The 16,602-nt window shown below is 35.0% G+C and overlaps 1 protein-coding gene and 1 long non-coding RNA gene across 9 annotated transcripts; one reads left to right on the top strand and one right to left on the bottom strand.

Annotated features, from left to right (window-relative positions):
* The first annotated feature begins 574 nt into the window (after nucleotides 1-574).
* On the top strand, nucleotides 575-1,823 carry LOC135112069 (uncharacterized). The gene is made up of 3 exons (XR_010274043.1): nucleotides 575-792; nucleotides 1,337-1,471; nucleotides 1,745-1,823. It is a non-coding gene; the product is annotated as an uncharacterized LOC135112069 (long non-coding RNA).
* LOC135112068 (uncharacterized) lies at nucleotides 1,292-7,495 on the bottom strand. Of its 8 annotated transcripts, none has more exons than XR_010274039.1 (6): nucleotides 6,911-7,494; nucleotides 5,469-5,610; nucleotides 3,948-4,070; nucleotides 2,950-3,051; nucleotides 1,716-1,799; nucleotides 1,292-1,492 (listed from the first exon to the last, which is right to left on the bottom strand). XR_010274039.1 is itself a non-coding variant. In XM_064025988.1 (5 exons), exons 2-4 carry the CDS (start codon nucleotides 5,595-5,597, stop codon nucleotides 2,953-2,955), a joined length of 351 nt encoding a protein of 116 aa, XP_063882058.1. In that variant the 5' UTR covers nucleotides 5,598-5,610; nucleotides 6,911-7,495; the 3' UTR covers nucleotides 1,292-1,492; nucleotides 2,950-2,952. The 8 variants fall into 8 exon arrangements, 3 of the variants coding, with proteins under 3 accessions (XP_063882058.1, XP_063882056.1, XP_063882057.1); XR_010274038.1 differs by having other exon boundaries at nucleotides 1,292-1,503; nucleotides 6,911-7,493; XR_010274041.1 differs by having other exon boundaries at nucleotides 1,292-1,503; nucleotides 1,716-3,051; nucleotides 3,948-4,074; nucleotides 6,911-7,012.
* Between the last annotated feature and the right edge of the window lie 9,107 nt (nucleotides 7,496-16,602).

Here is a 16,602-nt window from a genome sequence, read left to right as displayed (position 1 = left end):
ATTCCTTCACACCTGTAGTCGTCTTTAACATTGACAGCATTATGATTAACACGGGTATATGGAGAACAGAAAGAATAAGAGGTTCATTTTCTATTTTCTATGCTACAAAATTTATAGGTATACACTAGTACAAAAATGTAGAACTTCGCCATACTCGAGTGCTATTACAGCCATATGTACCTCACTTTTTTTTTTCTTTACGGCAAGGTCACCGAGAAGAGATCCGTGTAACATACAAGCACTAAACTTACGTACCATGTAGGAGGCTCGATGACCTTGTAAACTTAAAAAAAAAACTGTGGGGCACATAGTATGGCTGTAATACCTCTCGAGAGTAGCGAAATTCGACATTTTCTAAGTCCAGCAAACTCTGCACCAGTCAAGAATAAATAGTAATATGATCTTCTTTTGTTTATAACTGGGATTTGTGTGTAGTGGCATATTAGGATTCCATGGTATCTATAGAGCTGATCCCTCCAATCACGCGCTGCCATTCGTGAGGCCACCAATCACGACTTTCCACGGTAGGTTCAGATACACTTCTCATTTGTTTTAGGCACACGTCAGGCGTTCTGATAGACGTTCACTGTCATTTGTTAATATTGCTAGCCAGTGGAGGGAGGTAAAGAGAACAGTGCCAGTGTTCAGCAGAAAAAAAAAAAAAAAGTCACCGTGGGATATTAAGCAGCAGCAATGTTTAAGATGCATTATACAAAGAGATTTCATGTGTTTATTAAGGAAGCCGCCGAACTGTACCCACCTCCAACGCCCAGTGAATCTCCACACTAATCAGTAAGCCATAATGGTATAATTTTCGAGGTCCCTCGTTAGGTTAGGTTATGCTATGTAAAGTTAGGTTAACGTCTGACGACATTTTGTAGCTTTTCCTGTGTATGTACGAAAGGACAGGAAAAGGACAGGCCAGGAAAGACAGCGACAGTTACATGGCTGACCCACTATTGCTTACCTGACCTTGGCACAGTTTGAGTGAGGGTCACGCCAGCAATGGCGTTCATGTAAGGCAATGAAATGTTTCAGAACACAACCCTTAATCCCATGGCTTGCCTATCTCTGTAACAAACTCTTGCTTAGTTTTAAGTCTCATCTATGCTGTTTTTTATTACTACAGTGTGTTAAGAAATAACCATCCGGATTGGAATGATCCAATGATCATCCCAATAGGATGGTAAGAGATAGTGTGGTAGAGTTTGTAAGTTTATTGTTTTGTATAACTAAGAATTGTTTGCAGGAAACTGGAGTAGAATGATATAAGATGATAGAAACAGCACAGTATAGCTTTTATATTTATTTTGTATAACCAGGAATTGTCTTGCAGGAAGGGAGGATGACAATGAGGACTGCAGGAAGACAGGACCACACCACCAAGGACCACTGAGGGAAGACCAGAGCATCATCTTAAACTTCTAGGAAGGTTGGAAGGTTGGAGGAGGACCCACAATGCTGCAGTCTTGTAAGTTTCTGTCTGACCCAGCTGATAATCCCCTGGAAATGGGGGAGGCTCAAGTTATCTCCAGTGTTATAATTCCAGTTACCATCCATATTTTTCTTTCCAGTGTTATAATTCCAGTATCATCCTTATTTTCCTTCCAGTTAGCATCCTTATTTTTCCTTTAAGAGTTGAACAAGAAGTGGTAGGGATCTGTAACAAGTATATGTAAATGGGTTTGAATATACAGAGCTAAGATTTGACATACCAATGCTAACACTTCTGTCTTTGCACCAGGGGGACATCCAAGGAAGAGAACACATTGAGGGATGCCAGGTTGAAGATCACTGCCCTTGAAATTGCACATGGAAACCAAGAGGAACACCAGGTTAGATGAAAGTGTTAAGAAAAGACGAACTGACTGCAAGAAAAGCTTCAAGAAGCCAGGCTGACACAGGCAGTTTTCACAAGCTCTGGGATTATTTCAGCTGGATCCTTGGCTCAGTCCAATAAGAAGGTACAGCACTGAGTGGCTGCACCTTCCCTTCACTGACTCAGTGGTAGGCTACACATCACATGCTCCATTGGTATGGCTTATTATGTGCCTTAGCTTGTTTTATATACAAGGTAGACAATTTTAATTAGTATCCTGACACTTGCAGAATGAAGATGTGTTTACAGAACTTCGCTTAAAATTATGATGAATGTAAGTGGAAACCTGCAACATAATTTTTAGAATATTTTACTTATGTGATTGCCATTTTTAGTAGCACATGAAGGCATTCTGAATTTAAATAATTCATCTTTTAGAAAAAAAAAATCCAGAACACATCGGTGTGATCAGATTGTGGATAAAATTTCAAATAAAATACAGGTATTTATAAAAGGACTCTACTTACACACAATTGGGTGGTGTGAAATTCTCTTATGAATAACTCCAATGTTTTCTCCACACACTGGTCACACCATTATGTTCAGGAAGTTTTTCTTCCATAGGATGAAGTAATTTATTCAGAATGCCTTTGTGTGCTGCTGAATACAGCAATCATAGGGCATTACTGAAAGTTGCCAGTTATTCTAGTCTTAAGAAATTGCAAAAACTTAAATATTTGTTTTAGCTATTTTTGCAATCTTTGCTAAAACTCAGGATATCAAAAATGAAATAGTCTGTATTGAATGCAAAGCAAGCTAAGCCACATAACACAAAACCATTACTGGAACAACCAACATGTGACCTGGTGCTGGGAGGCACCAGGGGAAATGTGCAGGTGCACAGCAGTGTTCTTTCTGACCAATCAGAAGCCAAGGATCCTGCAGAAGGAATCTCTCTCTCTCTCTCTCTCTCTCTCTCTCTCTCTCTCTCTCTCTCTCTCTCTCTCCACAGACCCACAGGATGTCCCCCACAGTATGTTTACAAACCCCACAGTCACTTTCCACAGCCTCTTCCCTTACATACACATTCCCTCTCATACCAGAAGTATGTTTACACATAGCAGACTCACATATTATGCACCTGTGATATCCCTCCTCTCAGTCAGTGTCTCCAGTGAGCCTATGCCCCTCCTCTGTTGGTACCTCCAGTGAGCCTCTGTGGAGATCCATTGCTGAAACAGTGATTGATGGTTAAACGCACTACTAGTTGGTGCACACTTTATCCTATTTGTTGAGATAATGTTATACTACTACAATGTATGTATTAGATATAAAATAATAAAAGAATAACTTTTTTATCTATTCATTCTTCTCTTTCATTTAAAACTAAAAGGATCCTTTATTATTTTAAGATGTCTTGAACAAACTGAATTGAAAAAAGGAAGCTACAAATATTATATAGCAAGTCTGAGATACACCTTACAAAGTAAAGACACACAAACACCTCATAGGAAATGTGACGGAGAGAGAGAGAACTTGTAAGGAAACGGAAACATAAGAAAAGAATGAAATAAAGAGACAAAAAAAGACACAGAATGGTGGCTTCACACTGAACACATCCTTTCACATCCAAATATTAATGTTAATAGAATATTCAAAAGATAAAGTTCATACAGACATCTAACAATTAAGAGCTCTGCCAAGACCAAAAAGAAATGACTGGAAATGACTGATACATTTCATAGAATATAAAGTTTAACTTTCACTGCTATGCAAATTTCCTACTTCAATGCATATCACTTTTTTTGACACTTCTTGTGCTGAGCTCTTGTAAATATTTCTGCAACATAGACATAAAAAGCTAACTCTCTATTTCTTCTCTTTTCTCTCCTGTGTCTCCACCCAAACAATTTCTAATGTCAAAAAGATTAGCAAAAAATTACCATACCAGTAAAAAGGTTAATGCAGTTGTACAAAGCAGCCACACATAACCCAAGATAACATGTTTTGTACCCAAAATTAATAAAAGTATTTAGAGAATACCAAATTACTACTATACTCAGAACATCTAGTTAATTTTAGGACCAGGCAAACTCCTATACAGAAATACCACCAATGTTATTGTTACCTGACTTGACATGTGTGCCTCTAGCGGTAGTCCCCTTACATCACCATGATTCAGTGAGGGGTGAGGTGGGGGATGTGCTATTAGGGGATGGCTGGTCAGGCTGGCCATGCTGAGAGGCTGTGGCTATCTGGAAGAGTGGACAAGTCTCACAAAAAGCAAACAATACACAATTATTGGTCAACACACTAAAATACCAAAGCAACACAAGACCTGGAATGTTACAGCTTGAACTACAAACCAGAAATATCTTGGTCTCAGAATGAAAACTTTACTGCAAGGAGATTGAAAGCTGAGGAGATAAGGGAAGGCAAAAGGCTTGAGGCAGAGAAGGGGAAAGAGATGAGGATGTGTGAGAGGGAGAAGATGAAGATATTTGAGGCAGAGAGAGAGGAAGAGGCTGAGAAGAACAGAATATCTGAGTTGGAGAACACACAAGTAGAGGTTAATCCACCTCATGGTTTGCATAGAGGAAGAGTGAAGGAAGATATAGTAGAGAATCAGAGTGAAGTTTGAAACTGATACCTGAGTTTGATGAAAGGAAGGTGACAGACTGGTTCAGGAGGTTTGAGAAGAATGCAGCTGAATTTGATTAGCCACAGGGACATTGGGTTGGCCTTGTTGCTAATATATTGAAAGGCAAGGCACTTGGAAAATGTCACTGGCTTGCCCTGGTGATGCCAGGTACAGGTTAGAGGACTGGGAGGGAAGGAGAGGGAGGGGAAATTGGAGCACTTGGGGTAGTTGAAGGTCCTGCTGCACACCTCACCTTCACTCGCTGGGTTGCTCTCCCTCCCAAGCTAAACACTTATGTTTTAAAATTCAATAAAATTATTTGAAAAGCTGGTTGAAAACTAATTATTTCATGAGAGAAAGAGCAACTCTTCAGCTATATGATCTATTAATTTCAACTTTCATGAAGGAAAGGGAGAGGGAGAAATTAAGTGGGGAAGATCAACTTTTAAGTCATACAAAGTTTTACGATAAACTCCAGCACAGCTTTATGCATCAGCTACTTGTCCCGTCCACTTCTCACTTTTGCTCTTTCTTATCCTCTTTATCTTTCTCCTTCCCACTCCTCTGTTCTTACTTATTTGTCCTCTATTCTGCTGCACATAACAATATATATTGAGTTCCCGCCTCTTTATTTCCCTCTCCAGTTTGCTAAGTACTCCAGTGGCACCGCACAGCATTAACTGATCACTTTTTGTGTACAATCTATGCAGTCAAAGCCTTACAGGAAACAGCAATAGCTAGGTGCAGGAGTTAGATCTATTTCTCTCCAGCATCTTTCCATCCTGTAGTCAAAAACATTATGACACTCTTAGGCCCTAACTATGTGAAACCACTTGTTACAGAATTTTATATACAGCTACTTGAAGAGCAATAAACCATGAACTACATAATACCGTAAATTTATTATATACTTAATCAGAATAAAAGCTATCAGTCAGATTTAAGTAATCCACAATGCAAGTAAAGTGGTACATATTGCATTAGTAAAAGCAAGGAACCACAACTTACCTTCAACCACAAGATTTTGAGTAGATTTCCATATGCCACTTTTCTTGTGCTCTGCCACCAAATCTGAATATTTTCCTCTTGTTGTGCAGCGGCTGATGTGATTAAGGTGGAGCCACTGATCTTTACCATGGTGAAGCATGATCTGAAGGCCAAAAGAACAAAACTTATAAGTATTAGCACTGATGCTGCAATTACTGAATCTGCAGATTTACATTTTCTTTTTTCTTTATCCATTACCAGTCAAAGGATTGTTTTGTCTGCCTTCATTGAAACAAGTAACAATCATAAGTATCCCATGTTGCTGCTATTGTCAATTATTTAATTTTGGGAAGATATTTACAGACTATGCACTATTAAGGAAAAACTAGAGTTACACAAATTGCAAAATACTATAGAATGAATACTATAGAATGTATGTATATAGGTAAAGAAAACTTTTTCCAGAGAGTAATACCAACTAAGGTTAGAGAATGGAAAATCTCATGGTGATGTGTAAAAGGAGGCTTTGAGGGTATTGGGGAGAATGGATGAGAGTACATAGAAGTTAGAATTTTGTTTCAGAATGGTCCATAACTGTTGCACAGAATTGCCATTTCTTCCTTTATTCTGAGGACCTGACGATTAACACCAACTCACCAACAAGACTGTTCACGTGTTCATTACTAATCAATCCAGATGTTGTTGCCTGCCTTTATTTCTGTGTTTGACGTGGCAGTCATGTGCTTTCTTAAACGTGTTTCATGAGACAGCACAAACATAACTTTAATGGTCTATCAACTTTCATTGCCCCAATAACTGTACATCTAAGCATTTCTCATTCTTCTTTGTAAAATAATGACAGTCTTTAGAATGATAGAGTAGGAAACAACGAAACATTAAAAACCACATTTTATTGCTGTTTCAACCAATACACCATAACTATAGCCCTTTGCAGGATCCACATCTCACTGTTTGGAGCATTTCTAGCCCTATTTTACCCCGTAGGAAATTAATAATTAGTTTACTTCATGGAGGGGGGAGGGAGTTTCAGGAGGTTCCAGTTAGGGGGTTACAAAATGTTTGGTTAGGTTAGTTTACCTTATGCGGGGGAAGGTGGGGGGGGGTGGGAAACGGTGGGGAAGTATTGGTTGAAACTGCAAAAATCATCTGTACCAAATGTTATACTTATCTCTCTTGTTTATTTGCTCTATTCCTATTGTAATCTATTCCACAGACAATGGAGCACTAGTTATTTATCAATAAGAGTCCATAGCGATGTTGATAAAACGTAAAATACATAGATATAAAACATGGCTGTAGGACCACATCTGAACAAGGAATACATTTTGGTGCTCTGTTATCACTCATTATCCTTGTTTACTTGTTCCATTCCTATCCTTACACATCCACATACAATGAAGCAATAGTAAATTGTCGATAAATAGGTAAAACATCCAAAATACCTGGACAATGTTTTGATGCTCTCTCCTCGATAAAGTGCGCATGCTCAGTGGCGGCAACCGGGAGAAATTTTGAGCGCAACAGCTGATTGTGACACTTGGACTTTTTTTTTTTTCGTTTATTATATAAATTATTGGACGCTTCAAGTATCTTTTCTTATTTTTGTAAGGGATATATAGCAATGACGACATATGAAGTAATAATTTACGATTTCAGATATTATTACATATGACACTAACAAATTTGATGTGAATATTTAAGTCCTACGGGATACAACAAGGCAGATGTACTCTCTAAATTCTTGGAATTAAACTATCAAAACAGGGCAAGAAGTAAATGGGTTTAAGATTAATAAGTTTAATTTAAGGACACAGGAAGAAATTGCATCTCAGATAATATGCAAGATGACTGAATAGGTTAATAGTGCAGTGCGCGCTTTAAATGAGCATTTGGCAAAGTTATGAATTTAATGATAACTGAATACTGAACACGTGGGCAAGAACGTGTTGTATTGTATACGAATCACCACGTGTAGGCTTACTGGATTCTTGGAGCCTTCCCCGTGTTCGTTTCAATGTCAGGGACCACTAGGGAATTTTTAAAAGAATTTGCAATGGGGCATTATGCACTGCTTGACATATTACACGGTGATAATTGTTGTGGATCAGGTAAATGTGAATCCTAATAAAGATTTTTTTTAATAAATAAAAATAAATAAAATAAAATACCCAAGAGTACGGAAATTTGATAAGCCCTGCTGTTTACCGCATGGTTAAAGATATTCCAGCTGATTTCTTTCTTTTACCTGACGTAGGATACAAACAGTTGATAAGGTTAATATGTATAATCTAATTTTTATTGTATGTTACTAATTACTAATCCAAAATAATTATATACAATAGGGGTGTGTGAACAATCATTAAAGATTAAACTGTCTACGTAATCTATATACTGTAAAGATATACCAGTACAGTATACTGCATTATTCATTGCCTTACATTTTACAGGTTTTCCTCAGCATTTGACAAACAAGTTTGGTGGTTAATCATATTTTACTTTTACTGGCTGACAAAATCCTGCAACAAAACTACAATGACTTGATGACTTAACTACTGTGCTACAGTTTAGTACTACAGTATCCTGCCTCGGTGAGTAGTGATTTGATCAATTGAACTTACCACTTACGCAATTTATTTTGTGTCTTTGTCTTGAAAAAATAAATAAATAAATAAACACACACACACACACACACACACACACACACACACCATTTTAACAATACCTCACTAATATTGAAGTTCCCCATATATATCCTATAATGATAAAGATCAACATACAACATATTATTAGATTTTCATTAAGAAATTCAGTTTTTTTGTAAAGGAAGAGGTTGATGGAGGTTTTCTCACAATATTAGAAAGTCCCTATGCCTGGAGGAAGGAGTCACTCCGAGGAGAGAATAACTATGTACCAATAGACAATTAACACCTTTTCATTAATTCAGTATATGTTTGTTGATAACTATGTATGTCCCATCATTACTCAAAAACAGACCACACAAAACAGATATACTATGCATATTGACAATGCAGACTGAAAAATTAGAATAAAAATTCAGTACATCCTAAAATGATAGGAACAGAGTTGCTGCAAGTTTATATATATATATATATATATATATATATATATATATATATATATATATATATATATATATATATATATATATATATATATATATATATATATATATATATATATATATATATATATATATATATATATATATATATATATTAAAACTTTCCTGCTGCCAGGCTTTTTAATAAATTTACAAAATAATATAAGGAAAACAAATTAGTAGTAGTAGTAGTAGTAGTAGTAGTAGTAGTAGTAGTATAGTACTAGTATTAAAGGAAACAAAAAGTCTTTAAACTAGCAATGTTTCTCTCAAGCATTGTTTCTAATTTGTCTCAGATGATTCCATTGTGCCACAGCTTCTTCCACAGCTGGTAATGAAAGCAGACAGAAGGCAACATTTGTACAATCTATGGCAATCTTTATCACATCATGATAGTACCTGGAACTGTTCTAGAAATTATGATCACTATACTTTCATTACTATCATCATGTTACAATATTACTGTTATTATTATTATTATTATTATTATTATTATTATTATTATTATTATTATTATTATTAATATATTATTATTATTATTATTATTATCTTTTGTCACTATTATTATTATTATTATTATTATTATTATTATTATTATTATTATTATTATTATTATTATTAACATTACTATAATTCAACTCAGTAGTCTGCATTTTTATTTCTAAGTGTGAAGGAAGCCAGCCAAGAAAAAATAACTGCTACACTGCCCCTCACCAGAGAAAAATGCAGTAGAAAAAGATTGCCAAATGAGTAAGCCAATTTAATTTGGAGATAACTTAATACTTAATTCTTTAAGTAGTTGAAGCTGTAGGAAGGTAAAAGAACAGAAACAGGTAGAGAGTTCCAATTTATCAGTGAAAGAGATGAAAGAATGAAAAATCAGGTAAGTCTTGCAATAGTGAGGTGGACAGAATAGAGGAGAAAATAAGTATGTATAAAGTCTTGTGTAGCAGGGCAGACATGCAGTCAGCAAGTTGAAAAGAGCAGTAACAATGAAAATAATGGTAGAATATTAAAAGCAATACAACATTGTTTTGAAATCTCATAAAACTGAAGATAATTAAAGGAGGGGAGTTGATGAATTGAAAAAGCTTTTGATTTTACTATATCTAACAAGGTTGTGTGAGTGGAGCCCTCCATTTATGAGAGGTATGTCTGAATCGTGATAGAATCCCCCAAGTCATGTTCATTACGTTACTGCTGATGAGACTGAAGGTTGGATAAAATTCAAGGTATTACAGTAGAGCTTCATGGTAATATTTCTGTAGATAATTATAAATGATGCACAAAGTTGATAACTGTACAGAGAACAAGCATCTACTTTACAACAACACTGTCAACAATACTTGCTCACACTAGAGCTACAGAGACACTAAATTAGTGTTGGTTCTACACACTTTCATAGTTCAACAAACACAATTAACAAAATAAATGATACATGTTTACTTACATCACTACCTACAATCTTAAGGGATCTTTTTGCATTGATAGAAAAATCTCTCTCTCTCTCTCTCTCTCTCTCTCTCTCTCTCTCTCTCTCTCTCTCTCTCTCTCTCTCTCTCTCTCTCTCTCTCTCTCTCATCATCATCATGCATGGAGAATCTTTTAAAAAAATTAAACTATAAATGAAAACTGCTTAAACTTTCAACAAATTGTCTACAAATGTCTACCATTACCAGAATGAACAATATTGCACTGTATATATTACAAATCACGTCTTAGAATTTCATACTATTAACATATGTGCAGCTTACACTTTCATAACCTTGATTCCCCTTAAATGTGGCATATGCTACATATTTTACAAATCTTTTACATACCTTACACTTTCAAAATCTTGATTCCCTTATATGTGGCATGCTACATAATTTACAATTCCTTTACATTCTTTTCATTATATCTAAATTGGAACAACTTCTTATCCTGTATCATCATCATTGTCACTATTATTACTTGGTGTGAAACTTCAATGGAATATTTCACATTTCCATAACATCTCAAAACCCATTTTTTTCATTGAGTCAGGGGTAGACAAAGAACTGTGGAGGCTCTGTGGCAAAGCATCTGAATCTTCCCAATAGGGCAGGTGGTGGAGGCACATGCAATAAACTATGAGGTCCAAAGTTAGTACAGCTTTTTGCTCGTTATGTGTTTACAAAGGAATGCAGAACACACTACTTGAGAATATCAAAATACAAACAGACATTAAAAAAACCAATCACATTTTTTCAGTTTTCATTTATGTACTTCTATATAATTTCACTAAATTTTCAACACAAAAATTCTTTTAAACATATGCCCTACTATCTAGCTAAAGTGAATATGTATTTGTTTGCAAATAAATGAAATAAAAAAAAGGACCTAGTTTACTAGGTTTCTATTTTCTGCTGAGTAATACATGTGTCTACATTTATTTTGTTTTACAAGAGCTTACAATTCTAGAGAACAAGGTGAACTATAACTTATGTTCTCCAGGCCTCATCTGGCTCTGTATAAAAAAAAACATCACCATTTCATATTCAATTTTATGTAGCCAGGAGGAACCTCAAAATTCCTCTTAGCCTCTTACATAAAAACTTCATCTCATGAGCACACCATTTCAACATTAAAAAAAATAATAAAAATAAATAAATAAATAAATAAAATATGTTGCATTGTACAACAAACTTTTCCATTGTTACATAAAGGCATCTTGTTGGTGTAAAATTGTCACTTTCTGAGATAAAAACATGATACATTTTTAAGACACACTGCTACTTTAGATATGAACACAAAACAACTATGGACCTTAAGACAAATGCTGATATTGTGTATATATATATATATATATATATATATATATATATATATATATATATATATATATATATATATATATATATATATATATATATATATATATATATATATATATATATATATATATATATTCACTCTCAGTACTGTTTGACTCTACTAACACTATATAAAATAAAAGTCTAAAGTTACACACTTTCATCAAAAATTTTTATACTTAACACATCCCATCTTTCAGTGATAATTGTTCTCTAGTATAATATCATTAAGAATTTGTGAGTCACATTTTTTTCAGGCCAGTAATTCTACACATATGCTTTAACAGAAAAGAAGGTTCAGTATTCAACAATTAACATTGCAGAGGCATTTCTAGACAAATCTTTATCAAGGGAACAGCTGTATGACAACATTCATTCTACGATCATTATGGAAAACTGCAAGTTATGACAAACAATTAAGTTTCTACTAGATGAAGAGACATTATCAAATAAACACATTCAAGAAAGATTTATGGCAGTGCAGACCATCAGCTGTTCCAGCATCCTTACACTATATGTCACAATGAAACATTACTGTGTTTACATTATTGATCCATCTCAGTTGTTGACCACATATCAGTGAGATGCTTTGCGATGGCAGGTGACAGTGGAAATAGGCATGAAGCTGAATCTCAAAGACATTAAATCTAAAACTATCACCCTAAACTTCTTCCCAGCAATAAGTGGGATATATACATGAAGACAGCCTCCTCTTTTTTGATCAACCATTCACTCAGCAACAATTAATGTCTGAATATGAGTAATGTATGAGATTCACAAGCATATTCCCTCATAGAATCCAATGGTGGAGCCTTGGCTCATACACCACCACTTATATTAATAATAAAATACTGTATAAGAAATCATCAGAAATTATTCAAAGAAAACATATAAATAGACCAATGACATAATTTCTTTATATATACATACTATTCTGATATGCCCCACAGAAGGTATGGTGCCTGAAACAAATTGCCTACACACACACACACACACACACACACTTTCACAATCACGTGCACAGGCATTCCTTAAAAAACAAATTAAAATCACACCCTAGCTCCAAGGCCTCTAGGGAGAGAGGACTCATCCTCACAAACCACACTGAGTGAAGGTCAGTTGCACATCATACCCAGGTTCCCTGGATCATATATCAACAGCAGAAGTGATTTACCTCATTGCACCACGACAGATCCCTTCCCCACACCTGGTCTGATATGTTGATTGGACCAGATGCAGGAGAACCTTCTGTAAAGGCCCTTGAGGCCACACCACTATTGATGTATTCATCTCCATTCATCCTATCATGTGCAACCACTCTACCTTACTCCACAGTTATGTATTTCTCTTGTATTTAATACTTTCTTTGCACCACCCATCCATCCTTAGTCTTCCATCTTTCATACCATCCAATTATCTTATTCACCAATAACTTTTCCATCCTTTCTACATGCCCACAACACCATAGCACTCTCTGCTCTGCTAAGTCAACCAACTCTTCCTACAACAATCATCTCTCACTCTGTCCACATGTTCCTCAGAAACAGCATCTCATTTCAACCTTCTCTTTGCTACTCCCACATTTCAGCATAGTCAGTACCATTACAACGTGATAGTCTTCTCACTGATCATTATGAGCAATCTACAACTAAACACTATTCATTTCTCCTTACATATTTCTTCATTTATTCTAAATTATTTTGCCTCCACATACTAGTGATAATAATAATGATGATGATGATGATGATGATGGTGGTGATGGTGGTGATAATGGTATAACAGTATTAATAATAATAATAATAATAATAATAATAATAATAATAATAATAATAATAATAATAATAATAATGATAATAATATAACAATAATAATGATAACAGTAATAACAATATAATAATAATAATAATAATAATAATAATAATAATAATAATAATAATAATAATAATAATAATAATAATAATGATAACAATAATAGTGATCTAGCCGAAGGATTCATACATATGTACATATGTATGTGGGGCAGTATATTTAACAACTTATTAGTATTTTCTGTTTACAAAATTGTCCTTAACTTAGGAGAACAACACTGGAAGCACTGCTAGAAATTCACTATTTGGTGAGGAATAAATAAGTAAACAAATAAAGAAATAATGGTAATCAAACTCCCAGGTCACCAGTGCCTGTGGGGATCCTGACATGCAAGGAATGTTTTCCTGTTTGGTAGAATTACTCAGTTTCCAGGTGCAGTTTACTGAAGGCTTCATAAAATTAACTTGCAAAAGTCAATGATACACAAATGCATTACTTATAATGTTAATAAGAAAACTAAATAGAACAAAAAAAATCAAGAAATGGAGTCTTCTGAAAGAATACAGTATTAAGCTAAAAATATACATTTTAAAATAGTGAATGTGGCAAATGAAAGATTTTAAACAGAAATACTCAAACAGTTAACAGGGACTCATGAGAGTGGTGTTAATAGAATCCTGAGCAATCTTGCATGTCTTCCTTGGAAGTTTCATTGGCCACAGATGTGGTGCTGAAGGGTCAGGACCAGACTGAGGGTACACACCAAACTGGGCACCATGGAGGTGATCCACAAAACAACATCTCAAATGAAGGAGCTCCTAGTATGTACCCACAACCACTGGTACAGGTGAGAGGCTCACTTGAGGTCAATGATATGCTCCTGTTGTTGCTCAGCAGTTTCAAGTCCACTGTAATTTCTTTTGGAAGTTAACCACTGTCTAAACTGAGGCCATGAATATAAAAAATTAATCACATCACAGAGAGAGAGAGAGAGAGAGAGAGAGAGAGAGAGAGAGAGAGAGAGAGAGAGAGAGAGAGAGAGAGAGAGAGAGAGAGAGAGAGAGAGAGAGAGAGAGAGAGAGAGAGAGAGAGAGAGAGAGAGAGAGAGAGAGAGAGAGAGAGAGAGAAAATGGACCAGAAGGGAACACTTGCAGTTTGACTGACAACATTCATTGCCTACTAGGCATTGCTTTAATCCTACACACCTTCCTAAAAATGCAAACCCTTTGCACTTTGGCTCTATGTACACAATGTTTTAAATAAAATGTGCATTACATTGGTAAGCTTAGTTAATTTTTTTATGAACTTACATGATTAAACAAAAAGAAAAAAAATAATGACACACCTCACACTGTAGCCTCTTTCATGTCTTAATCCACAGTCACTTGTGACTTTAAAAACCACCAAAATTATCCATTTGTCTACAACATAATTGGGTTAGTATATTTGTAGATGACCTGAAGAAAGATAGTTTACATTCCTATGTAACTGCCCTTCAGAAAGACTTAGATAAAATGAGTGAATGAAGACATAGATGGCAAATGCATTTCACTATTAACACATGCAATGTAATGTTGGTAGAGGAAATCTGCACAACAGGTACATAATAAAAAATTATATGCTGACAAAATCTGAGGACAAAAAAAATGTTGGGGGTTATAGTTAACTCAGATTTCCATCCAGGAAATTGATGTATACAGGACAGAAATAAAGCTATATATGATCCTTAATCTTTAAGAGCATAAAAAGTAAGTCTCAAAATTATGTTAAAATCACATTTAGCATTGGTCAGACCTCATCTGGACTATGCTGTGAAGTTCTGGTCTCCCTTGATCTGTTAGAGCAGGAAAGAGGAGAATAACTAAAAAAGATACAATGTATAATATTTCTTACAAAAGAAGTTAAAGCTTCTAAATTTATATTTGTTAGAGAGACATAAATGAAGAGGGTATTCAAGTGGCACAAAAGATAAAATAAGGGTGATATAAACGAAATCTTCAGGGTTAGTAATCAGGATTGGACTATAAGTAACATGTTCAAGCTTGAGAAAGTAGAAAAAAAAAAAAAAAATGGTAAGAATCTTGTTCTAAAATATTGCTAGATGACAGTGATAGATGACATGTGCCAAGTCACTAGGGAGCTTTTAGAAGATTAGATAAATTTATGGATAGGGATAAAAGGTGAATATAGATGGATATGTTTCATAAAGGGACTACCACATATAAGCCTTCTGGCTTCTTGTAACTTCCCTTATGTTCTCATGTACTTATGTTCTTTTATACCAGGGTGACATCTCCCATGAAAACAAAATATTTGTCTTGTTTCATTGCAAGAATCCTAATTCTGAGGAAGGGATTCCCAATTTCCTTGCTCTGTGCTTTTTAGTTGCCCTTTATGACTTTCTGTGGAATACAGTGGCAATATTCTTTCAACTTGGCTGCAGAGTGTGGCTAGGTCATGTTCCCCTAAATCTGATTCATACCTTCATATCTTGCCTTGTACCAGTGTTAAAGCAAAATACATTTTCTATCCAACACAAGCATGAGTGCCTTCTACAAAACCCTTTAATATTAGCAAAGTCTTCATCAAAACACCATTGTGATTGAAGAGTTGCCAGTGATTTATTGACAAAAAAGTAATGCCTTTAGTATGGCTCTCTACTACATTGCAACATGTATATCTTCCTTCCACTTTCCATCACTCACTATCTGATCTGTCATTAGCCTGTGATTTCTTACATATTGCATGGACCTGATGAGGACATGACATAACACAATTTATCATATGCATGTCACAAGTGAGTATGATGGCACATGCATTCAAGTCACATGTCAACATAGATGATGGTTGACTTTAGGGCCATTGATCAAGGACAGTGCTACACCACCTTGAGTCACACAGGCAATTTAAACATCATAATTTCCTTGTGTCTCAGCTGTCTAAAAATAACAGATGCCCAGAAGCAGGTTAACAGGGAGATTACAGCAATATAAACAAAACCTAGTACAGAGACAATACAACATTGCATTAATAGACGACACAACAAAATGTCTTATAAAGGTGATAAAAATTGTTAATGTCTACCTAAAGGTAAACTTCAGGTCACTGCATCACATGCCATTGCCACTTCCTGTTACTGACTACATGACTGAACCTTAAGCTATCAACAATTGTCATACAAGGATTACAAAGTTGTTGATGACCCAAAACTTTCACGACTACTGCAGCAAGAAGTAAGCAAGAACAAGACATAGTAGGTACATAAATATTTGTGTGTGTGTGTGTGTGTGTGTGTATATATATATATATATATATATATATATATATATATATATATATATATATATATATATATATATATATATATATA

This window comes from Scylla paramamosain, chromosome 23, assembly GCF_035594125.1.
Source record: "Scylla paramamosain isolate STU-SP2022 chromosome 23, ASM3559412v1, whole genome shotgun sequence".
Lineage (NCBI taxonomy): Eukaryota > Metazoa > Arthropoda > Malacostraca > Decapoda > Portunidae > Scylla > Scylla paramamosain.
This window is presented reverse-complemented; position numbering and strand designations above follow the sequence as displayed.